The sequence below is a fragment of the Ctenopharyngodon idella genome, chromosome 2 (assembly GCF_019924925.1).
Source record: "Ctenopharyngodon idella isolate HZGC_01 chromosome 2, HZGC01, whole genome shotgun sequence".
NCBI lineage: Eukaryota > Metazoa > Chordata > Actinopteri > Cypriniformes > Xenocyprididae > Ctenopharyngodon > Ctenopharyngodon idella.
The window spans coordinates 33,620,956-33,647,650 of NC_067221.1; the positions used below are offsets into that span (position 1 = coordinate 33,620,956).

Genomic DNA, 26,695 nt, shown 5'->3' on the forward strand with positions numbered 1-26,695 from the left:
GCTAGCTGCAACATCATTAAAAATAAAAAGGGAACAAAAACGTTCGTGTTGTTTACATTTTATGCACTTGCGCGCCGATTGCCAACAAAACACAGACATCTGATGCAGCTTTACTCACCGCCCCCGATCTGCAAATCCACCGCCGAACTGGGACTTGTTTACAAAGTATTCGTCACCGAATTCCTGGGAACAAACAAACATACATGCACAACTCCGTTGCTGCCCCGGAAAAACAAACTTCATCCACTGTTCCCTTGACGCTGGGTTCTTTGGGAAGCTGAAAAAGGTAATAAACACACTCTTTTGGTGACAGGAGCTGCGTCTCATTTCGGAGGCTGCGTCCTCCGGGGGTCGCATTTGAAGGCTGCATACGTCATCAAGGATGTCTTATTTAAGAAAAGTAACCGTAATAAAATTGACTGATATTCATTGTGAGGTGTAAAATACTGTAATTTCTTTCTTACATTGCAATCTAACGGTTAATTTTCTTAATTGAGACTGCCTCGATGATGTATGCAGCCTTCAAAGGGTGCAGCCCCTGAATTGGGACACAGCCATTGTGGAAAAATCTCTCAGCTTCCGTATCCCTAACGAAACCCGCTGATGGGCGTGCTCTTGCTCTGGGTGATGTGTGTGCGCACGCTTATCAGGGAGAAGTGCCTATACAAGGAATTCCACTCTCTTTTGACATCATAGAGGACACATTCGAAAAAAACTCTCTGAATCCTGTACCGAAACCGGAAGTAGTGGATTTGGCACAGAAATACTCCGTCATACATCCAACTTGTGTTTTGAAACTTTGGCCATGTTTAGCATGAGAATGCAACTCTTTAACAGTGTAAATAAGTCAGAATGCAAGTTTTAAATGCAAGTTGGAGGATTCTGATTGACTGTCAGTGTTTTTATCATACATAACCTGGAAAAAATTGCTCTGAAAGTAATTCCAAGGATATTGTTCCTCTGTGTTGTTAGCGTTATAGACCGAGATTTACTGAAAAAGAGATTTACTGTGCTTGTTTGTAGGGCTGAACAATTTTGTGACTCGTACATCAATGACTATAAAATAATAATAATAATAATAAAAATACATATTACTAATGTAATATTTCACTGCAAAATAAAAAAAGGTATTTAAGGCCTTGTCCACACTAATACATTTTCATTTAAAAAACTTCTTTTTCTCTGCGAAAATTTAGCTTTTTGAAAATGCTTTCCCAAGTGGATAAATTTGAAAACGCTGTTTTTGCCTTGTAGTGTGGTCTGTAAAAACAGAGGTATTTGAAAATGATGACGCATGTTTAGTCATGTGACACACATTGTACCGATAGATATGTATGTTTATACCGGTATTGTGCCTGTGCCATTCACTTTCGCACTGTTGCTAAAGATATGTTACTTTGTACACTCTTCATATCGCAGTCCTGCAAAGATGACAGAAAATTTACTCGCAATTGCTGTCCTGCGAAAAAACATGAGAGCAGTTGCGTTTTAGACCCAACATATGGTGGCTGAGTGCGACCCGTCCACTCACAGTGAATGGCGAGATATTTTGCTAAATAAAAAAATCCTGCCAGAAGAATAGCATAAGAACTTTATTATGTCTGTTCCGTCTATCATCTCACTGAGCTTTTATGAGGTTTTATGCACGCGGAGTAAGGTGAATTTAGCATTTTCCGACGTTTCAGTGTGGATGAGAAACTTTTGGAAAAGGCTAGTGTGGACAGAGAGTGTTTTGAAACGAAAACGCCATTTTCAAATGTATCCGGATTAATGTCGATGTAGCCTAAGGAAAATAATATAATAATAATTTTATTTTGCAGCACAACCCAGTTTAAAATATGTGTCACATGCTATTTTATAAACTATTGGAAAAAAATTGCAGGAAATATACAGTATATACTGTGAAGTAAGCAGTATGCTAGCCACTGTTTGCTGTTGCTTTAATATACAGCACTCTGATTAGGTTGGGTGTGTGACTATTATTGGCTCCAGAAAACACATAGACACAACTGGGGTGTGTGTGTGTGTGTGCGCAGAGTTGTGTGGTTATTTCAGCTTTTCAAGGTCGTCAGATTCTGTTAATTGCTTTCCATGGGCTACCGGTGAGCTGAAGGGACAAAGAGAGAGAGAGAGAGTGTGTGTGTGTGTGTGTGTGTGTGGGAGAGAGAAAGAGAGGTGGCTGGGTTTCTTCCTCACAGGTCTTTAATGCATCATTTAATACACTTGTGTGTTTGACATCAGAATGCAGAGTGTAAAACCACACATTGTAAATGACAGAGTTTAGTACATGTGCTCTTATATGTATCCCTCTCTTTCTCTCTTTCAGGGCTGGAGAGGAAAATCCGGCTTCATTGGCGGAGAGTTGCTTTCGAGAATTGCTGGGTCGCGCTGCTTATGGCAACATGAACAATGCAGTGCGCCCCGTACTGGTGTAAGTACCATTGCCATGGCTACACTCTGCTGTAGGCACCATTATCCAGTGCTATTGTTTGAATTGTCTCTATGGCAACATCAGCGGTTCAGTCATTATTCGCTCATTACAGTAAAATTAACAAGCTTGTTGAGGTTGTTTTATCACTGGGCTTGTTGCTATGGTACCATCACATTGTGATCAGGGTACCATGAATTAACAATTTGCCCTAATTTTTAAGACGCACACATCTAGCCCAGGAGCTATTTTGACATTGCTAGTGCAGTTGCAAGATAATTTTTATAACTTCTTTATTTGTTGCTATGGGAATCCCATATATCATGGGATTCACTTTAATAGGCTTTGGTTTAGTATAGATTTAGTATAGATTTTGTTACAGAGATTCGTTCAAAAACGCCAGTTCATCCAGTAATGAGTCAAGGGATGTCTTTATGAGTCATTGAATCATTCATTCAGACCAATTTAAAAAAAGTTAATTCAAATGAATTAAATATTTTTAAATAGACTGCAGCAATTAACATGTTGTCAGAACCTCTAGGAAATTACATGTTATTGTTTAGTTGTCTATTCGGAATCATGGGAAAATCGTGATCTCTATTAAAAAAAAAAAAAAAAAATCGAGATTCTCAATTTATCCAGAAACATGCAGCTCTACAATACAGTTTATAAACACTGATCAGGCATAACATTATGACCACTGACAGGTGAAGTGAATAACACTGATTAACGCTTCATCACGGCACCTGTTAGTGGGTGGGATATATTAGGCAGCAAGTGAACATTTTGTCCTCAAAGTTGATGTGTTAGAAGCAAGAAAAATGGGCAAGCATAAGGATTTGAGTGAGTTTGACAAGGGCCAAATTGTGATGGCTAGACGACTGTGTCAGAGCATCTCCAAAACGGCAGCTCTTGTGGGGTGCTCCTGGTCTGCAGTGGTCAGTATCTATCCAAAGTGGTCCAAGGAAGGAACAGTGGTGAACTGGCGACAGGGTCATAGCTCACTGATGCACCTGGGGAGTGAAGGCTGGCCCGTGTGGTCCGATCCAACAGACGAGCTACTGTAGCTCAAATTGCTCAAGAAGTTAATGCTGGTTCTGATAGAAAGGTGTCAGAACACACAGTGCATCGCAGTTTGTTGCGTATGGGGCTGCATAGCCGCTGACCACTGTCCCCCGCCGAAAGTGCCAACAGTGGGTACGTGAGCATCAGAACTGGACCACGGAGTAATGGAAAAAGGTGGTCTTGTGTTATAAATCACATTTTCTTTTACATCACGTGGATGGCCGGGTGCGTGTGTCGTTTACCTGGGGAACACATGGCACCAGGATGCACTATGGGAAGAAGGCAAGCCGACGGAGGCAGTGTGATGCTTTGGCCAATGTTCTGCTGGGAAACCTTGGGTCCTGCCATCCATGTGCCATCCATGTGGATCCATGTGGATGTTACTTTGACACGTACCACCTACCAGCCTTCACTCCCCAGGTGCATCAATGAGCTATGACCCTGTGGCCAGTTCACCACTGTTCCTTCCTTGGACCACTTTGGATATATATATACACACAATATTTCATATTCAGTATATTTTTTACTTACTGTTGTCATGATTTAATGTATGTTTGAATAAATCTGTCATGAAAATGTTGAAACCTCAATAAGTTCTTATTACAGTTATCATTTAAATGTCTACATTTCAATGACAAATTGGAGTAGAAAGCTGATATAAAAACTGCCTTATGGGCAATTTACATGTTTATATACAACTCTTTGAGTGTTGCATATTAAATAAAAGTATTAAATAAATTAAATAAACTTTATTTTTGATTTTAAGCTTAATGAAATCTTTAATTTCAGTTTTGGTGTTTCAGTAAAAAATTAATCTTGGTGCATTAATTAATTTAGTTTTCTGGTTATTTTTGTGCTTTGGAAACATACTTAGGATCACGTCATCTCCTCCACAACGGTGTCACACACTGAACACCGAAGCTTTTACATTGCCCTAACACTAGGTTTTATTGTAGTTCTGAATATTAAATTCCATAATCAATGCATTGAATATTTATTCTAAAATCATGCATTAATGCATTAGTCACCCAATAAATGTAAGCTTTTATGCTTCACATTAATTTGCGAAATATTGGTATTATACCATTTTAAGTCTGTGATATTCCTTGTATCCCTGTAACACAACACAAGCGCACAGGCTAAAATATGTGTGGCCGTTTCAGCTTTTCAAGCATGTCAGTTTCCATTAATCGCTTTTCAGGGTTGACCGTGAGCAGGGATTGCAAGAGAAAATTGAAAGCATGCAAGACAATGATAACATTTTCAAAATGAATCAGGTGTTTTATGAGCTCAGCGAACCCTAGTCTCAAATATGCAGTGCATACTCGTATGCAAAGGGTGCCAGAGCACTTTGAGACAACAGAGACACGCAGATGTTTTCAGACAAGCACGCTGCGCGGTGTTAGCTTGCGAGCTCAGGTGTCCAGACGCCGATGCTGCTGTCAGCTGCTCGTCTGCTTCCTCTCACGCTGTGGGCATGATGGGATTCATTCATTCCAGTCTCAACACAAACATCATGCAGAAAATGCAAGCAGTGCCCAGATGGCTCTGTTTTGTGTTAAAGGAATTGTTGTGATCTGAATCCAGCTGTTCTGGGCTTGATTTATGTGTTAAATGGGTTACAGATGCAAATATGTGTCTCTGTTTGCACACTGACTCCTAGTGACATTCCTGTCATATTGACATTTGATATTGCCATTCATATGGGCTTTCCCTGCATTCACATCCTCAGAATCAGTGTAATATTTTAAGTATTTCATCATTTCATTGAGACTGTTGAGATCTAATCAGCAATGTGACAGCATCAACAAAAGCATTATTATTTATTCAATAATAGCTTTAATGGCAAAAAAAAGTAATTGAATTAAATAATAACAATTAAATTAATTATAAATAAAATTAAATAATGCTAAAAAAAATTTTTATTTGATTTCGATTCACAAGCTTGTGATTCAATTCTGATTTCGATTCAATTAGTTTCGATCACATTAAGGGTTAAAAAAAATCAAGGAAAGTAATCTCAACTAATGCTGTAAACTATAGTTGGTACAGTATTATAACCAGTTGATAATATTGAAGGTTAAATTGAAAAATACATTAAATATTGAAGAACAGTAATATATATATATATATATATATATATATATATACACACACACACACACACACACTCACACACAGTCAAACTAAAGACATTTTTGATATATTTTCACTAGTGGGTGCAGGACACTATAGTTCATTTATGTAAGTGAGGATAGCAAAATAAAGTAAACTGTGACATATTATACCCAAAAATTCTTCATACAGTGGACTACCAGTAAAACTGATAAAAATTTGGAACCAAAAATGAATATATAATATAGTGCATATATTTAGCAAAATGCTCCTCTCTAGAGTTTATTTTTCTAGCTGACCTTAAATTCAAGATTCAATAAAAAGTTAAAAGCATTAAGCTGGTTTTTGTATTCATAATAACGTTACGTATTTTAATACATTTTTGGCTATTTATAAATAGCCAAATAATAGCTATTGATTTTTTTTTTTTTTTTTTTCCTGCCTTACAAAAATAATTAAGGAAATAACCATATTTTAATTTATCAGAGTACTTAATTAAATAAACTACATGGACAGATGATGTTAGATTAAAAATGCACGCATCATTTTCCAGAGTGTCTGTGTCAGTCTGGATCTAGATTTCTGTACATCCCCTTATGGCAGTGAAAATTATTCATCTCAATGCAAATAGCTTAAGCAAACTTTCATTTTACGAATTTAAATTAATTACATGCATGATAAAATGTGCAAAATTGTATCTGCTCATTTTAATTAAATTGGACAAGCAACAAAACCCCCCCTTTTTTTAGTCTGTATTACACAAGTAGACAGTACACAATGAATGCAGTATTGATTGCAGTATTTGAATTAGTTTAGCAGTATTAAATATTGAAGTACATCTATATATTATAAATTAAGAGTTCTCTTTATCAAAAGAAACCTTTAGCTGAATTCTCAGCTTCTTTGTGAATGCATATCAGTCAAATTCATTACTCTTTCATATCATGCTTAACTCTTAACTATAGTAAGATCTCTGTAGCTTGTCCACTTGTGGCTTATTACTTGAATATCTCATCATATTAGAGCTGTTTTTTTCCTCCATTAGCACTAATGTTCCCCTGTTTCATGCAGCTCACATCCAGGAAAGTCTAGAGGAACATTAAAGTCATTTCCAGGTTATTTTATAACCGAGGGAATGGTCTAATGATGACTATTTCATTATGATGCAGAGCTTGATGCATTAAAACCAGTTTTTATAATGCACTGAAATGTGATTTAAGAATTGAAATACACTGTTTATATTTGAATTTTTTTATTAGAATTTTTATACACACAAAGTTTGGAATAATTAAGTTTTTAAAGTCTCTTATGTTCACCAAGACTGCATTTATTTGATCAAACATAAATACCGTAAAACAGTAATATTGTGAAATATTATTACAATTTTAAAGAAATGTTTTTTATTTTAATATATTTTCAAATTTAATTTATTTCTCTGATGGAGAAATTAATTTTCAGCATCATTACTCAGTCTTCAGTGTCACATGATCCTTCAGAAATCATTCTAATATGCCGATTTGCTGCTTAAAAACATTTATTACTATTATCAATGTTAAAAACTGTTTTGCTGATTAATATTTTTTTGTGGAAACTGTGATACTCTACCATTAAAAAGTTTGCGGTATGATTTTTTTTTTTTAAAAAGAAGAAAATAATTATTTTTATTCAGCAAGGACACATTAATATTGAAGACATAATATTACAAAAAAAAAAAAAAAAAGGTATTTCAAATAATTGGTGAATGTATCATGGTTTCCACAAAAATATTAAGCAGCAAAAACTGTTTCCAACATTGCTAATAATAACCACTATTAATATTTGAGCACCAAAAACAGTTGATAATAATAATAATAATAATAAAGCAACAAATCAGCATATTAGATGATTTCTGAAGGATCATGTGACACTGAAGACTGGAGTAATGAATGATGAAAATTCAGCTTTGCCATCACAGGAATAAATTACATTTAAAAATATATTAAAATAGAAACAGTTCTTTTAAACTGCAATAATATTTCACAACAATATTACTGTTTTTACTGCATTTTTGCTCAAATAAATGCAGCTTTGGTGAGCATAAGAGTGAATTATTATGTCAAAAACATAATAAAAATCTTACTTATTCCAAACTTTTGAACAGTAGTGTACGTTCACTTATAAATTGACGATGAAATGGTGTAAAGCCACTTTGTCCAATCAAATTAGAGTATATGTGTTAATAAAAACCTTAGCATTACAAAAATATTAGCATTTCTGTGATGTAAGTTAAAGAATAAATGCTCTACTATAGGTCTGTATATGTGTATGTCTGTCGGTGTCTTTAATGGACGCTGAAGGTGAAACTTTAGATTCAGAGCTGAAGATGAGCTGCTTTGACTTTGGCATCGTGTGTAAATGAGCAGCTCTCAGTTTGACTGCTCTGACCTGGTCTCCATCTGTAGCTTATTAGCACACAATTCAGACACATGCAGCCGTATGCGGTGTGCGTGTATGGTGTATGTGCAGACACTCTCAGGGCTTATTAATGAGACCGTTTTGGCTCATCTCAGTCATTGGCCAATTAGCGCTGAGTGAGATGTCTGTAAAAAGAGGATATCAAAGCGCCGAGGGGCTCTCAAGCACGTCTCTTTCTCCCTCACCTTCTCCATCACATCTCTCCGTCTCTCATGTCTCGCTCTTTCTCTAACTCTCTCCCTCTCTCCTGATTAAACTGTTCGCTGTGTGCTCTGTATTTATTAAACTTGTGTGAGGTTTTGAGGGAACGTTGAGCTCCAGGGCAGATATCTGTACCTCTGATAACACACAAAGCTAGTGTTCGCGGAGACAGACAGCGAGAGCTTTTTTTGGGTGGAGGGGGATTTCAGGCGTTCTAAAAATAGCTCGCATCGGATGGGGGGTGAGATCAGATTGACGTTACCATGGCGACAGCAGGAAGGGAGAGGATGGTGGCATAGAGGTTTTTGAGTTAGATCAGACTGCGGAAAAGAGGAGAGATAGAGGTGTGGAAATAGGATTTGTGTTGCAGCGCAGGAATGCTCAAGTTTTCCGCATCACAGCTGCTGTTGAGTGGAACCACCGTGCTCGATGTGACAGACACCAGTGCTAGAATCGACTCCAAACACCTGTATTAAATGTAGTTGTCTGTGGCCTTGCACATGAGCCTTTAAAGTCAGCATGAAACAGTAGTTGAGATAGTCTTTTCTTCCCTAATGTGACATACAGGGGTTGGACAATGAAACTGAAACATTGACCAGTATATTGTTGGAGGTTTCACGCCTATATATGCGCAGCCTGGTGGCGAATCTTCACTGATTTTACATTCCATCAGTAAGAGCAGAGTGTGAAGGTTGAATAAGCAGAGCAATAGCAGAGCTGTACATAAAATATTTCAATCCTCACAACATAATGGGAGACTTATTAGAGTTCAAAAGAGGACAAATTGTTGGTGCGAGTCTCGCTGGCTCATCTGTGACCAGGACAGCAAGTCTTTGTGATGTATCGAGTGCTATGGTATCCAGGGTAATGTCAGCATACTAACACGTAGGATGAGCCACATCCAACAGGATTAATTGTCCATGCAAGAGGAAGCTGTCGAAGGGATGTCCAGCTGCTATAGCCAAACCTTTGGTCATTTGTGCCAATGCCAAATGTCAGTTTCATTGGTGCCAACAGTGCAAATCTTGGGCTGTGGACAAAGTGAAACATGTATTGTTCTCTGATGAGTCCACCTTCACTGTCTTTCCCACATTCCGTGGGAGTTACGATGTGGAGAAGCCCCAAAGAAGCTTAGCACCGGTCTGTTGCTGCCCAGAGTGAAGAACAGGGGTTTGGGCTGCAATATATGGCATTTCCCTACTGTGCTTGATGGGCTGCCAAGGACCATTCTGGAGGACCATGTGCAGCTAATGGTTCAAACATTGTACCCTGAAGGAGGTGCCGTTTATCAGCATGAAAATGTACCAATATACACAGGAAGACTTGTGACAGAATGGTTTGATGTACAAGGAAGTGAAATTGAACATCTTCCATGGCCTTCACAGTCACCGGATTCAAATATTTTTGAGTATTTTGAAGCAAGTCAGAAAACGTTTTCCTCCACCAGCATCACGTACTGTAGTAACCTGTCCACTGTTCTGGAAGAACAAAATCCCTCTGGCCACTGATTTGTATCAGTCATTCCCAAGACAAACTGATGCTGTATTGGCTGCCAGTACTGTCTAAAACCAGGTGTTTCAGTTTCATTGTCCAACCCCTGTATATCTTCTCGAACAAGAAAAAATGTAGAGCGTGACTTGATTTTGTTCATCGGTAATTGGTTGGATCGTTGTGGTTTGCTATTGCTGCAATCTGTGAACGCCGTTTTAAAATGAAAACAATCCTCGTCTACACTGGCGTTTCCACAGCGTTTCAGAAACTATCTACGTCTATACCACACGACCGAAAACACGTCACATGACAGTTCATGCACACTGGGCATGCGCGTACAAGTGTAAACAGTTGCCTCTTGCACATGTGGGCAGCTGCAGTATTAAAAAACTACAGAGTTTAACTGCACAATGGCTGCTAAAAATTACAACAAAGCCAGCAAAGATTGCAGTTCAGTCTCCATGTTATTGTTCACACGGTCATCAAGGATACGCAGAGTGAACGTGGGCAGCCACGCCATCATTTTCAAAAGTCTGTGTTTTGGTCCGTTTATACTGAAACACAACCTTGGCATTTTCAAACTAAAACGGGGTCTGCAACATTTTCGAAAGTCTCCGTTTTCGAGGTTCGAAAATGTGTAAATGACAGGCATAACCACAGCAAAACTTATGCATTTTAAAACGAAAACGCACTAGTGTAAATGGGGCCTAAAATCATACAGGTTTTAACAGAATTTTAATTTTGGGGTGAACCATCCTTTTAATTATTAGTATAGTAAGTTTTTTTTTTTTTTTTTTTTTTTTTTTTTTTTTCCCCCCCTCCCAGAACTGCGAGATTTTTGTAAACGTTGTGAAAAAAGGGTAAAAGTTGTTTGGAAATTATTCTTAAATGGACTGGAATAAATTCGTACATTGCAGAGCTTTTTATCTGCTGCTTTTCTTTAAAGAAATTGCCCAATTACACAGCAGCATAATTAAAAACTACAGACTGAATCTAAATTTAGGGGTGACAATGTTTAATCTAAATGCAGCAGAGGAGAAAAAAAGCTGTATTTTTGTTCCCCTTTTGGGAGATTCATTAAAAGTTTTGGAAAAGGAGACAAAAAATACCACTTGTTTTATCTCTGGGTACCTTGTGTTACTATTATAAAAAACAACATTTTACCATATTTTTGGATAATTTCCATAATGTTGCGTAAATAAAAACATCACACAGATAGACAGGAAAGAGCAAAAACATCCTTTGTGTATGGCTAAGGTTGCTAACGTAGGACAGGACAGTAGCATTTGTAAGGCAAGGTTTTGCAAAGGTTTAAATGTGACAAATTTGCAAACTGAGCCCACTTCAACAGAATTGGCAGCTGAAAGCATTATCATATTATCCTAAATATTTGATGAACACAGGGAAAAGGGATGCATGACTACATAGGTAAATATGTTGTCTTATAAGAGGCCATACTGTAATACACAGCATTGTTTTCCTACAGGCATTTAGACAACCATCGCCTGTGGGACCCAAACGATTTTGCTGTTTCCTGTTTCAGGATAATCATGTACTCAATACAGGTAAAGTGAACAGATTCTCACTTCATCTCTTTGTGTTAATCCTGTGTGACCATTGCAGCGTTTAATGATAATGAAGAGTAAATTAAATTCACTTCTACAGCATGTTTTATGAAGTGTGTGTGTGTTTCAGGCCCAGCATTCTCACCACGTGATACAGCAAGTGTTGTCTCACCTTGACACCCACAGTAAAAACACCCCACGTGTGAGGGCAGGTATCGTTCAGGTGCTGCTGGAGACAGTTGCCATAGCAGCCAAGGGCTCCATCGGTAAGACTGAGTACTGACTATCTAAGGGTCCGTTTATACAACACCATTTTCAACTAAAAACGTAAAACTTTTTATGTGTTTTGGCCATTCATTTACACAACAGTGGTGTTTTGGGGCCCTGAAAATGCAAAATTTTGAAAATAGGTTTCAAAGTGCAAGTTTTTGAAAACGATACTGTTTTCGTCTCCATGTACTACAAAAACGCAAATTTGTGAAAGTGGTGACGCCATGCTTATTATGTGTTCAGTGTATAGGTGCGTGTAGTGTTTCTTTACAAATTGACATCGCCAACTACTGGCCTGACATGCATAATACAGCTTTTTTAGTCACTTTCGCGAATTCGTGTGAACGGGGATCATTTTGACAATGGTGTCATCTGTACACGAAAAAGGCAAAGGAAAAACTTTTCCGTCTTTACTATCATTGTTGTATAAACGTACCCTAAGACAAGCATTGTGATTATTATTGCTCGTACTTTGTGTGTGGTTTACAAATTATTAAACATAAGAAATAAACTTTGGCACGTGTAACCCATGTTGCGTGGTTTGTGCTACGGACATAGATAATAACTCAAATTGTGTGGCTTTTTGAGGAGAGATGAATTATTCTGAGCGATAACTTAAAACAGCTAAAAATCGTCTCGGGTTATGACTGCAACCCTGGTTCCCTGAGAACAGGGAACGAGACGCTGCGTCCTAGAACGCATATGGGGAACGCCCTCGCGTGACAGGTGTCTGAAGCGATAGTCGAATCACGCCAATCCTATTGGCCGGCGACAGCCTATGACGTCATACTAGTGCAACCAGACAGTATATAAGGGGCGCCTAGAGAACATGTCATTCAGTCACTTCACACGCTATTCGTCTGAAGTGACTTCTCAGGGAACCAGGGTTACAGTCATATCCCCACGCCACCATGTGGAGGAGAGTGCATGCCAAAAATGGCTGAGAAGAAAGTTGCAACACTCAACTCTCTCTGGTCACACGCTAGGCTGTCAGTGACATTATTCCCTGTGGCCACTGCCCAAGCTAAAAAGCCTCAAAGAGGCCTTCCACATAGAGAAGGCCTACTAAGGCCGCTCAAAGGTTTGGAACCAACAGCTTCAGCAGAAGGGGACCCTTTAAGTGAGTATGGCCAGAGGACCGAGAGGAACACCGGCCAGTCACTTACTAGGGGGACAAAAGTCAACCCCAAGGGCCACCAGGGAGGCCGAACTAGCCCAACCAAGGGCTAATCAGGCCAACGACCTGTCTGTCAAAATCTCTAAAAACTTCCTCAGAGAGGAAAGCCCTGTGAGAGGTACTGCAGAATGGCAGGACCAAACTCAATGAACCAGAGATGGGCATCTCTGGGAGTAGAACTCAGCATATTGCTTTAGACCCTGAAATAGGGGAGAAACCTACTCGACCTAGGATCTACAGAGTGAAACTGAGCACTCTGGAGGCTGGGTACTCTGCCTAAGCCAGGGGAGGAACAGAGACTGGAATATAGTAGGAGATAGAGAAACTCCAAACCTATATACCGAACTCAAACAGTAGGGAGTATCGACAGCCTAATAACGATCCTTCAGGGAGGTCTCACAAGGGTCCTTCTACCTTCTGACCAGACCATGGGAGCAAGTCTAAAATGAGGGGAGAACTAAGCTCGACCGGGATGAGCAAAACTAAGCTTAAACAATAAAGATGTGAAAACGGCACCAAAATGGTGAAGGATTCCCAGAAAGCCTGGAGAATTTAACAGCTTCAGAGATGGAGGTAGACAGAAAGTAAAGCCTACCGCCATAAAAAAAAACATATCCAAGGAGGCTACGAGGAGCCATCCACTTGAAAGTGAGAGTATAAGTCACAAGCTAGGAATACTCGTTCACACAGCAAACACAGGCCGTGTGCTCAGCATATTGCTATCTACCCTTAAATAAAGGGGAGCACAAACATAACACCACTGGGATCACGAGGAGGCCTCACGAAGGGCCTACCACTCTCAAAAACCACGGCCGCGGGCCCAGGTTGCCAAAGCTGAAGCTCCAGGGGAGCGAACTCCAATTACCAACAGGAAGGAAAATTAACGCATTCGACCCGAGAAGTAAAAGTGTAAAGCATGCATGGGGCATGGAGCTTGGAAGTAAGAAAAAAGAGAATCTAGAGAGACTCAAGGAGGTAGCTCTGGATGAATAGCGGCCTTAACAGAGAGAGGAGCCACTCACAAAAATACTACCAAGCTCAGAAAGCGGAGGCTTCAGCAAAGAGCATACTCTCAAAGCGAGAGGAAACCTACAAAGCTCAGGCGACCACAGGGAGGCTAACTAAGAAAGCCTACACAAATGGCTATCCTAAACACCGCCAGGGATCCACATACTCAACATTGCTAAAAGCCTTAGTAGCAATGGAGTTAAGGTACACACTGGATAGAGGAGAGGAGGCCGCCGGGTCACCACTCACACTCTTACCTAAAGCATAAAGCGCCCCCCCCCCCCCCCCCCCCCCCCCCCGACCAGAAGCAACCCTGACGAGAGGGGAGGCAAAAACCTGAGCCGAGCGACTAGCAAGGGAGGCCGAAACAGAAGTAGCCAACACCTACTGCTGAAGTAGTCAGAATGGGCCGTCAAAGTCTGCTTAGGCCGGGAAAAGGCGGCCCAAAGGAGGGCCGACCCCAAAAAACATGACCTCACTGAGGCTCAGTGGAGGCTAATACCCAGACAGTTAAGAAAATAAACTGGAAGCCTACCAACAATGAAGATGCTAATGCTAGCACTCAGTGGGGTAGCGGTTTAAACCTGACGACTCTCGGATGAGAGGAGGCTAGCAACGAAAACCCAAGGTGGCCGAGAGAAGGTCAACGCAAAGGGAAATACAGCCTGGAGCTCTATGGAGCAGAAACCTAAATAGTAACAAAAAGAGAGCCAACACAATCAAAAATGTCAAGGCGGCCATAAAAGGCAGACGCTATGACAAAAACAAAGCTTAACAGGGCGGAAGCCACAAAACCACTACCCAAAACGGGCGGCCAACGAGCCGAACCAAAGGTCATGAAGAATCCGTGATCCGTGCTCGCGTATCCCCTAAACATTGGCATAATTCGCATGCCCATGTCGATGAATACGGGCCAAATAAGGGTTTTTCCATGCCTTCTCAATCTCAGAATGAAGTTTGGGAAGGAATGAAAAGCTCACGGGAGCTGGAGGAGTATGGCCAGAAAGAAAGTGTTCGTCAAGCTTCCCACGAACTGCTTCTTCCCAAGCGCGCGCCCACAGCAGCTTTAATCTGCCGAGGCACGGGCTCAGATGAAATACTCTCACTGCCCTCAACAACCATTGTCTGCTCTTCAGTATGGCTAGAAGCCAAAAGAGCACTATCTGCTGAACCAGAGGATGTCCGAGAAAAGGCATCCTCGTCGAGCAGATCACTCTCGTAAGCCACTGAGTCGTGAGAAAGAGAGACTCCTTTCTCAAACTTTTCGGCGAGCTCCAGCTGCGAGCCCCACGAATTGAGTCTTCTCTCAGCCTCAGCACGAGAAGGACCCGAGCCGCCAGGTGCAGATACCTGTCCCTCCTCCCTCGAGAAGATTGACAGGCGAGAGCGGAGCGTCCGCATAGGTAGACGCTCACAATGAACCCAAACAGATCCCTCGAGAACTGAACGTGCGTACTCCTCACCCAGGCAATGAACGCACAAGTCGTGTGTCCTCCGGTGTCAGATATCTCGGACACGGATCAGCACAACGCTTGAAATGTTTCTCAGACATTGTAAATTGGCTTACCTTGACAAGTCGCAACAGACAAAACAGTCACTGAAGACGAAAAGAGGATGACATTCTCTAGGCGCCCCTTATATACTGTCTGGTCGCACTAGTATGACGTCATACGCTGTCGCCGGCCAATAAGATTGCCGTGATTCGACTATCGCTTCAGACATCTGTCACGCGAGGGCATTCCCCATATGCGTTCTAGGACGCAGTGCGAGTTCCCTTTTGAAAGGGAAACACAAATAAATAGTAAGTAATCTTTCTATAGCATCTTTGAGTTTTATATTCAGAAAATGTAAACATTTTCTTTTACATTTGTTACATTTACACTAACATTCAACTGTTTAGGGTTGGTTAGATTTTTCATGTTTTTAAAAGACATCTTTAATGTTCACCAAGGCTATCTTTATTTGATTAAAAATACTGTAATATTGTGAAATATTATTGTGAGATATATATATATATATATATATATATATATATATATTTTTTTTTTTTTTTTTTTTTTTTTTTTTTTAAATATATTTTTAAATGTAATTTATTCTTGTGATGTTAAAGCTGAATTTTCAGCATTATTACTCTTGTTCAGTGTCACATGATCCTTCAGAAATCATTCAAATATGCTGATTTGCTGTTTAAGAAACTTTTTTTATTATTATTTATGTTAAAAAAACAGTTGTGCTGCTTCATATTTTTGTGAAAACCGTGATACAATTTTCTCAATGAAATTTCATAAAAACAGCATTTTATTTGAAATGGATTTTTTTTGTATTATATTTAAAATGTCTTTACTGGCACTTTTGATAAATGTAACATGTCCTTGCTGAATATTCATTAAAAAAAAACAAAATCTTACTAACCCCAAACTTTTGAATGTAAAACTACCTGTCGTTGATCTATTCTGATTATTCAGATGATTTTTTTGTTATTCTGTTTGTTTTTTTGCTTATGTGTCAGTCACTACAACTACAAACAGATGCCAAAAATGTTCAACTTCAGCTCAAATTTCCCCTTTTCATCTCATCATCTCTCCTGATGTTCATTCCTCTTTGTCTTTTTTCTTTATTCTGTCTCTCCTTCCTGAAATCTGTTTTCTCTCACAGGTCATATTGCTCCTAACCAAAACAATGCTTACACGTTTCTCAGTCCCATCTCTTCACCGCCCAATCTGTGGTTGGGTATGTTAACAAACACGGCTGTCACCCAATCAAAACCTTCAGGCAGTCATTAAATTGGGCATGTGTATGGTGAACTAATTAACTGTTTAGAGTCCTGTCATGTGGTATTGATTATTTAAGGATGTGTATTTGATGAGTGGCTGAAGGTTTTATGGGTTTGCTGTGTAGAGTAACTGCAGTGCCCCCTAGCAGTGCTTTTTAGCTTCTGTGTCTAGTCTAAGTCACATGCTGTGATGTTTTTTTGTTTTTTAATATCATATAGTGCTTATTATGTAGGCGCAGACAGAATCTGTGATATTTTTGAGCATCGTCTGCACTTTTTTTGAAGGAAAATCAGCATAATTCTGCATAATTACTTTTGTGCTGTCATTGTGTGTGTATTTTCAGGTCCCACAGTCCTGGAGGTGTTTAACACCCTGCTGAAGCATCTGCGTATGAGTGTTGATTTTGAGCTGGGCGACGGTTCCCGCAGGAACTCCGCGAGCAGCCTTTCCTCCACCCGCACCAAAGAGAGCGAGGAGCGGATCGTCCAGAATGCCATCATCCAAACAATCGGTGACAGCTTCACGTGCTCACTAAGATCTGACCTTTTGTGATGTCCAAACACTGAACTAATTCAATAAAATGGATTCATATGTTTTGTCTAGGTTTCTTTGGAGGAAATCTTCCTGATTATCAGAGAGCAGAAGTGATGATGTTCATTATGGGGAAAGTGCCTGTTTATGGCACGCCGTGCCACACGCTGGACACCGTCAAGATCGGGTAGGATAGTGTGACTACATTTGTCATTATCACAATTAGGGATGTTATGAATAACTTCAAGTAATGTCAAAGACTTTAGATAAACATAGACAGTGCACACATATTAGTATGAATGGGAGAAAGTGCAACGTGGAATAAATCCCGCCTTCTAAATAAAATAGCCAATCGCCAGTTGGTCGCTACAGCTGCCGTTAGAAGTTTTTGGTTTTTTGTCATGATTTGAGCATTTAAAAACAGTTGCTGTCAGATTTCATTGGTGATTTCAAATATGAAATTTAATTGTAAGCTTGGTGAACAGCTTTGGAGAATTTGATGTTTCCCCATTCAAAGAGATTGGAGCTGTACTTGCATGACTGAAATAGCTGTCCGAGAGACGTTTCAAAAATGGCCGCCGAGTACAATGACTTGCCTTAAAAGGACTTTGATAATGTTTAAATAATTGAGAAATCATTTTGAAGTGTATATGCCATAGCTTATTTGTCTAATTTAATAATATCTGTTATTTATAATATTTAATCATTTTAATTATTTTTTTAATTAGTATTTGAATTAGTTAATGAGTATGTTCAGACATATTTTAAATTTTGCTGTGGTCTTGAAACTAATATTGATATTCATCGAATTTCACTTATATTGCTGTTGCTACCAACTACTGAAATGTTTGTATTTTTACATGTACTTTTATGCTATATTGCTCTCTATTTGTATTTTCTTCCCCAATTTGCATATTTCGAAAAGTATGTATTGTGTGCTGGCATTGCTGAAATATGTACTACGTAGGTTTACCTGCACTACAGTTCAAAGGTTTGGAGATTTTTTTTTTTTAAAGAAATACAACTTTTATTCAGAAAGGATGCATTTAATTGATCAATTGAGACAGTGAGGACTTATATTTATTTTAAAAAATGCTGTTCTTTTGTACTTTCTATTCATCAAAGAATCCAGAAACAAAAATGTATCACTGTTTCCACAAAAATATTAAGCAGCACAACTGACAACTGTTTTCAACATTGACAGTAATAAGAAATGTTTCTTGAGCATCAAATCAGCATATTAAAATGCTTTCTGAAGAATCATGTGACACTGAAGACTGGAGTAAATTTCAGCTTTACGTTTTACATTTTTAAAATGTATTAAAATATAAAAACAGTAATTTTAAATTGTAATAATATTTCACAATATTATTGTTTTACCATATTTTTGATCAAATAAATGCAGCCTTAGTGAGCATAAGAGGCTTCTTTCAAAAACATCTTACTGACCCCAAAATTTTGAGCAGTAGTATATGAAATAGGCAAGTGTGGAAGTTTTTCAACATTCTACAACATCACCAAATTTCATCTTGATACCATCTCAGAGAATTATTTCAAAACAGTACTCTTGTATGCAGGTAATATTTTTATGAAAAACATGCACAGATGCACTAATTTCAACATTCCATCGGATATAGCACGTCATCGGGGCACCATTGACATAATTTTTTTCCAGTGTACTGTGATTTGAGACAGACTAATTCCAGTCTTGCATACTGTAAAGGGGTGTATAGTATGCAAATATGGATCCAGCCATTGTTTATGTAAAAACAGAAAAACAGAAAGTGAAGTCTATTCATATTGAAGATTTTGAATTCTCTTCTCTTCCTTTCTCAGGCATCAGGGCACCAAGAGAATCCAGATGATGCTGTTAAGTTCTCTCATTATGGTAAATCCCTATTCTTTATATAAATATATATATAAAGAATAACATGTCTGTGTGTGTGGTCCTGGTAAACCCTATGTTCTGGGGACAAAATGCCCCCACAAGGATAGTAATACCAGAAATCTTTGACCTTGTGGGGACAATTTTGGTCCCCATGAGCAAAGCAGCTTGTAAAACATTTTGAAATGTTTTGAAAATGTAAAAATGCAGAAAGTTTTCTGTGAGGGTTGTGTTTATGGGTAGGTTTCAGGTTAGAGGATAGAATATATAGTTTGTACAGAATAAAAATCATTATGTCTATTGAAAATTGCCCATAAAACATGAAAACCCAGCATGTGTGTGTAAGGTAGTAATGATGAAGGGAAACTAAAAGTGCTGTTGCTTTACCGTTGCTCTGCGGATTTTTGCTGGTGAAATCCAGTCATTTTAATAGGAATCCATGCTATTATGAATTTTGCATGAGGATGAAAAATTTGCCCATGCAAATTTCGTAGCGAGTTCAGTTGGTCACGCAAATTCAGCACATTGGTTTTGCACCCAAAATTTAATTTCACTAATGTGAGCACACCATCAGGCTTGTATCAGGCATCACATCAGAATAAAGATATTAGACTTACATTCTGTCTCTGAGTTTGTTAGTAAAAACCTTCCACGCTCTCCTGAACGGAGTTTCTGAAGGTTCCTAGACAGTAGACTGCACGGATCATAACATCAGATTACAGCTGCCTGTGGTGCTTTGTGTCCTTTTTCTTCTTTTTTTATAATGTCCAATTTTGTCTTTAGTCTGGTTTATGGCTGGTTTTAGACAGGGCAACTTTTCAGGCACCGTTGCCCAGCAACAGGCAAGAAATGGGCCGCAGGTTGAGACGTACCATTGTTATTTTGGATGTCAACAGCTTTTGCTCTCCATCTCCCACTGCTGGCCATTTCCAGAAGTGTGACAATGTGTTACTAGTGTGTATAGGTACTATAATGGTGGTGCTGGTCATATCTAATGGATTCTTTGTTTGTGTAGGTTACGTCAGGGTTTAAGTGTAAAACGATCTGTGCTGGCCTGCCCGCAGCGTTTCTGGAGCCGTTGTGCTCCATCTCTCTGATGGAAGACAGTGAACTCCGGCAACTCGTCTTGGAGATTCTGCACAACATCATCGATCGCCATGACAACCGAGCCAAACTCCGAGGGATCCGGTATGGATGCATATTTAACACCCTTTAGTGAATGTGTGAAAACTAGGGCTGTCAAATGTTAATGTGCTAACGCCTGCAATTAAATTAATTAAACACTGTAATAATTTAAAAGTGCAGTAAGCGATTTCTGAGAAATGCTGTTGATACTTGAAATCAACCCAAACAAACACACACTTCTCTTCATGGCTCCACCCACAAAAATGCAAGAACACGCAATGCAAGTGTGGATGTCACTTTATCATAGCTGAAGCAAAGCAAAATAAAGCAAAGATGAAGAACGAACAACAAGAAAGAACAAAAAATAAACATACAGTACACAAGAGCATACAAGCAAAAGTTGGTTGTTAGTTGCCAGCAGTGCACCAGCTCCAGACAAACAAAGACACTCAAAACTGTCCTGTTACGATAGCTAACATTACAACAACAGCATATCTTAGTTCTGTGAAACAGCAAAACCAATGTTACTCACCTATGGAGCAGAAACAATGCAACCTCTGCACCCGTTTTCACGCCTTCCCGCTTAGGTCTCTCCAGTGCTGGAAAGCTTTTCTAATAACGCGGGTCCTAAAGTTCTTGCCTGATCGTAACCCTTCTTTTCTCAATGATATTCCTCTGACCTTTTCTCTTTTGTAATGTCTCTCAGACATCTCTCCTTCTACCATCTTTCTTCAAATCTCGAAGAGATTTGCTCACTCTCTCTCCTCCCCCATCATAAGTGGACACACCCCCTACTGCTGATTGGCTACAAGTGTGTTGTGGTGCTCAGTCCGATCCACTTTCAACAGCGTTTCTCATAAATCGCTTACTGCACCTTTTAATGCTGTAAAGGCATTTATTCAATTTGATATATATATGTATGTGTGTGTGCATGCAGGATTATTCCTAATGTGGCTGCTCTGAAGTTCAAAAGAGAAAAAATCTCCAAACAGGATGTGGTTTTCATGAAAAAGGTACACGATACAAATGCACACAGACATCACAGCCACACACACATCGAACCTTGGCCCTTAAACTGTTGCTCTTTCTCCCTCCAGCATGGGCAGCAGTTATACAGACACATCTATCTGGGCTGTAAGGAGGAAGATAACGTGCAGAAGAACTTTGAGCTGCTCTTCACAGCTCTGGCTCTAATCACTATTGAACTGGCTAATGAAGAGGTGGTGATTGACCTCATACGCCTGTCCATCGCCTTACAGGTATTCTCACCTACACTTATTCATTTAGCAGATGCATGAATCCGAAGCGACTTAGCAGAAGCAATTACTCAGAGATTTCCTATTTGTTATGCTAATCTCTATGTTTGATTGGCTTAAGGACATGGCCCTGGCCAATGAAGAGAATATGCCCATGTTTATTCGCTGTGGCATCATGGCGTTGGTCGCCGCATACCTCAACTTCCTCAGTCAGATGATTGCAAATCCCCCTTTCTGCCAACATGTCAGCAAGGTAAATGCACACATACGTACGGCACACACGCACCCTACATACAAAGTCCTGTAACTCCTTTTCTTCCTGTCAGGTGATTGAGATGAGAAATCTGGATGCTCCATACCTTCTGCCTGAACACGTTTTTAGAGAGAAGTGTGTGTGAGTACTTCTGTGTGAAATGCACTATGTTTTTCTTAAGAACGATATATCAGTAATCTATGGAAGCATGTTTCTGCCACGGAATAAAAAATGTAAAAGATAATTGCGACTTTTTATATCACAATCCTGACTTTTTTTCTCGCAATTCTGACTTTTTCCTCACAATTGCTTTTGTATATCGCGCAATTCTGACTTTTTCTCTGAGACTTTTTTTGTGAGATATAAACTTGCAGTAGCAAGTTATAAAGTCCAATTCTGAGGAAAAAGGATGATTAGAGATGATTATCTCACAATTCTGATTTTATAACCTGCAATTCTCAGAAAAAAGTCAGAATTGATTTTATATTGCAATTCTGAGGAAAAAAAGCCAGAATTGCGAGTTTATATCGCTCAGAATTGAGTTTATATCACTCTATTCTGAGGAAAAAAAAGTCAGAATTGTGAGATAAAAAGTTGCAGTTACCTTTTTAATTTTTTATTCCATGGTGGAAACAAGCTTCCAGAGTAATCAGATTTTTTTTAAATGTATCAGTATCAGTTGATATTGGATAATTAATTATGAAGCTTTTTTTATTTTTTTTTTTTTTTTTTTTTACATGTAAATTAACTTTGCCGTCATCTAACACTCTAAGTTAATCTTTAAAAATACTAATAATTTAATAACACTGTTAAATTAGCTGAACGCAAAATCAATATCCATTTTTTTAATTCCTAAATTCACTTTTAGTCTTTAAAATAATTGATTATATAATAAATAATAATACTGGCATAACTGATTCCAGGCATCTTTCCTTGGTTGTATCTGTATGTTTGTGTGTGTGGATCAGGTTCCCAGACTGTTTGGACCGGGACGACATTGGTCTATATTTTCAGACAGCTGATATGGCAGAAGCTCTGACTGTACCTGGATATAACGTAGAGAGACTGGCTATACCGTACATACCCCAGGTTACAGGTAAACACACACTGTTCTATACTGTACAAAACAGAGATGTTATCTGATTTAATTTCATATTAAATCTTGAGTCACCTTTATTTATACAGTGCTCTATGCAATAAAGATTGTTTCAAAGCAGCTTTACAGTAATAAACAGGAAAATAATGATCAATTCTGCTGTAAAGCACCTCTAAAGAAGACAATAGTGTATTTATTAGTGTGTTTATTCAGTTGAAGTCAGTTCAGTGTTTATTCAGTTCAGTTCAATAACTGTGTAAAGTTCATCAATTATTAATTATTAAAGGGTTAGTGAGTAATTAATGACAGAAATTTCATTTTTGGGTGAACTAACCCTTTAAGAAGCAAAATGAAATGCTAATTAACCATATATTAACAAATGTTTGTTTTCATAATCTTTTATCAAGGATTTGATAAAAGATTAATGTATTTGTAACTACTAATATAACATTTTCCCATCTAATCAAATTGCAGTGGGTAAAATTAACTCTCGTCCTGTTTTTTTTCACGTTGAATATTTCATTTTAGACGGAATCATGAAAATAAAATGGTTGTGACTGCCATTTAATGCTGTCTTTAAACACTTAACCTTACTTAAAGCTGGAATACACTACATGACTTTTGCCCAGATTTTTGCCCAGATTTGCCGTTTTCTGGCTAGATGCTGAAAGTCAGAGCCAGACTGCAGATTTTAGGCAGTTTGAGTTCGGATTTAACAGAAAAATGTGTTGTGTATGATAGGCACAGACTAAGTATTTTTAGCTTTAGACTATCGTTGCATCCAAATTTGCCTACTTCCATACTATATAGTAGGCAAAAAACAGTATGTGAGATGAGTAGTATGTCCGAATTCATAGTATTCATAAAACAATAGGCAAAAAGTACCCGGATGACCTACTACTTCCAGCGAGACTCTGAAGTGCACATTCGATAGACGCTTTACTATCCCATGAGGCCATTGGAGAGGATTTGTGAATGGAGGTGAAGCAACGCAACTGACACCGTAGGTCACATGACAATGACAACATGGCGGATGTAGTACATCCGAATTTCATTCACACTACATGCATTCATACTATATAGAAAGTTTTTTTTTTTAAGTTTCAAATCAAATGTAGTACCTACTACCTACTATACGTGCGGTTTCGGACGCAGCACATGATTTCATCCAGTTGGAGGATATCAATCATGTTGGATATTTTGAGCTGATTTTAGAACACATATTGTTTTCATTTGTCACGCGTCTCAGTTTGTTGTGTTTGGAATGTTACCTGAAAGATATGTTGTGTATTCCAGCCAGGAACCTGGTGCTGCTAATAAGTCTTATAAGTCCCTTGCAAAAGCAATGCTCACAATTAAACCTCTGCAATAATATTTTTTTTTGCTAATACTAACACCTGAAGATCTTTCCTTTTTAAATGTGAATTCACCCACTGCTTCCACTTTTGTCTTTTCTCTGTCTGTGTGCACTGTAGTCCTGTACACGGTAGGAAAGATTCTGCACAGATGCAAACAGGCATCCAGAGGTACCATCATTTAGTTAGTGAGGTCACCTGTCAGTGTGTGGATAGAAAGTTAAGTGAATAGAAAGAATATGTAGTTAGTTTCTCCCCAGTTTACCCCAGCTGACCTCCTGTCCTCCGTAGCAGCCGTAACAGATTTCCAGTAGCTCCTGAATGCGGTGTTGAATGACTCAGCAGTGAGCTGAAGTATGTGTGTTGTGTCATGTGATAAATTAGTCCTGTTTTAACTGATTTGGTGTTCTGTACGCTGCTGTCGTCTGGACTGTGTTACTGGTAGGTTAAAGAGAGACACACACCAGTTCGAGCTCACGGTTCAGTAGCTTGGGTCTCAGGGAGAGTGCTGATGAAGCATCATTTGACATTATATTGACCTTTTTGGACCTCACTTTCTTCCAATCGCAGTAGACCTGCTGCACTCAAGAAACCCTTTGAGTAGAGGGTTTATTTTACCCATAAATATCTGGTCAGAGATTCCTTTTATTTTTCTTCACATTTGCAGTGCTGATTTGTGTGGAAAACAGACTAAAAATATGTGCTAATAATTATTATTAAATTGATTTATTAAATTATTATTAATTTTAAATTATTTAAATTAATGCATTATATTTACATAATATATAATTGTAAATTTTATACATATATATAATTGCTAAATATAAAATTATATCAAACCAAAATGTTTTATAAATATATATATATATATATATATATATATATATTTTATAAATATATTTATAAATATTTTTATATTTAAAAATTAGTTATATTTTATATATTTTATATGTGTGTGTGTGTATATGTATATACACTATAATCCCAAAAGTATTGTGACACCCATCCAAATCACTGTATTCAGGGGATTATGGTGTGGGGTTGTTTTTCAGGGGTTGGGCCTGGCCCCTTAGTTCCAGTGAAAGGAACTCTTAATGCTTCAGCATACCAAGACATTTTTGACAATTTCATGCTCCCAACTTTGTGGGAACAGTTTAGGGATGGCCCCTTCCTGTTCCAACATGGTCCATAAAGACATGGATGAGCGAGTTTGGTGTGGAGGAACTTGACTGGCCTGCGCAGAGTCCTGACCTCAACCTGATAGAACACCTTTGGGATGAATTAGAGCGGAGATTGTGAGACAGGCCTTCTCGTCCAACATCAGTGCCTGACCTCACAAATTCCCATAAACACACTCCTAAACCTTGTGGAAAGCCTTCCCAGAAGAGTTGAGGCTGTTATAGCTGCAAAGGGTGGGCCAACTCCATATTAAACCCTACGGATTAAGAATGGGATGTCATCAAAGTTCATGTGCATGTAAAGGCAGGCGTCCCAAAACCTTTGGCAATATAGTGTTTGTATTCATGTATGTTCATCCTTAATATAATGCAATTATAATGAGGATAAAAAAAGAAACATGCAAGGAATCTTTTGATGGAATGTGAGTGTATATAGTTTTCTGAAATGAGATGTTTATGGAGTTTATTTCTGGTGTGACATCAGCACTCTCGCCCTGAAACTCTCACTTTTACTCATGAATTATTCTTTTCAAACTTGTGTTGCTGTGATTTCTGGCTTTGTTTGAGTGATTTGCATTTTCTTCTGTTTAATAATACTTTCATGCTGCTTTGCCTGAACATTACATTCATTAAACATGAGCAGTCAGTGAGAAAAAAGTGAGGGAAATTCACCTCCCCTTATGAATAAGAGGCTAATTAAACCCATATATCATAGATCCGGATACTGGGTTTAGTTTACCACAAATCCAGGCCGAATCCGTGCATGATTGGAAATATTTAAGTCCTCAAAGCTTCGAACATTTATATCACTGACTTCTGACCCACAGATGAAGACCGGCTGCCCCGTAGGAAGAGTTTTGTGGACACTATTTCTCTCCAAGTTGACATCCTTTCCAACAGCTTACCTGATCAGGTACACTGGACAAAAACATAAATGAACACAATTTAAACATGCTTGAGTTAGACTAAATAACATATTTTTGTGTTTATCCTGTAGTCTCAGCTTGCAGAGGAGATCACGTTTGAGACCCTAAAGAAGGCCATCGGTATGTGTGGATCAGTATCTTCTCAGTGTTGGTGTGTGTATTTATATCTGTGTTAATGTCTGATATCGCTCCATCTCTCAGATACCACTGGTCTGGAGGAACAGGAAAGGGAGAGGAGACGGCAGGTGATGGAAAAATTCCAGAAAGCTCCGTTTGAGGAGATTGCCGCCCACTGCGAGTCCAAGGTACAGCTTGAGTGTGTTCTGTCGATCTGTCTTTCAGCCTGTTTACATTTAAAACAAAACTAGGGATCCACCACTATGGACATTTTGGCTGATATGATAACTGATAATATTTAATTTAATATGTATAATTTTATACATGTATAACTTCCTCTATGTGTTTTCAGGCTAACATGCTGCATGATCGCTTGGCTCAGATATTTGAACTCACCATTCGGTAAGTTGACATTTGAGAAAGTT

General features: G+C 38.6%; 1 protein-coding gene across 2 annotated transcripts in view; it reads left to right on the forward strand.

The window, feature by feature from the left end:
* efr3a (EFR3 homolog A (S. cerevisiae)) overlaps nucleotides 1-26,695 on the forward strand; it is a 54,217-nt gene that overhangs the window by 24,790 nt on the left and 2,732 nt on the right. Inside the window, exons 8-23 of one of the 2 annotated variants that reach the window (XM_051862029.1) lie at nucleotides 2,327-2,431; nucleotides 11,241-11,319; nucleotides 11,450-11,585; nucleotides 16,892-17,059; nucleotides 17,152-17,266; nucleotides 18,916-18,967; nucleotides 19,980-20,152; nucleotides 21,027-21,102; nucleotides 21,187-21,348; nucleotides 21,467-21,598; nucleotides 21,672-21,739; nucleotides 22,567-22,694; nucleotides 26,055-26,140; nucleotides 26,225-26,273; nucleotides 26,355-26,458; nucleotides 26,623-26,672. In XM_051862029.1, the coding sequence (XP_051717989.1) occupies nucleotides 2,327-2,431; nucleotides 11,241-11,319; nucleotides 11,450-11,585; nucleotides 16,892-17,059; nucleotides 17,152-17,266; nucleotides 18,916-18,967; nucleotides 19,980-20,152; nucleotides 21,027-21,102; nucleotides 21,187-21,348; nucleotides 21,467-21,598; nucleotides 21,672-21,739; nucleotides 22,567-22,694; nucleotides 26,055-26,140; nucleotides 26,225-26,273; nucleotides 26,355-26,458; nucleotides 26,623-26,672 (1,683 nt within the window). The remainder of the gene's footprint in view (nucleotides 1-2,326; nucleotides 2,432-11,240; nucleotides 11,320-11,449; nucleotides 11,586-16,891; nucleotides 17,060-17,151; nucleotides 17,267-18,915; nucleotides 18,968-19,979; nucleotides 20,153-21,026; nucleotides 21,103-21,186; nucleotides 21,349-21,466; nucleotides 21,599-21,671; nucleotides 21,740-22,566; nucleotides 22,695-26,054; nucleotides 26,141-26,224; nucleotides 26,274-26,354; nucleotides 26,459-26,622; nucleotides 26,673-26,695) is intronic. The other variant, XM_051862036.1, reaches the window with a different exon arrangement.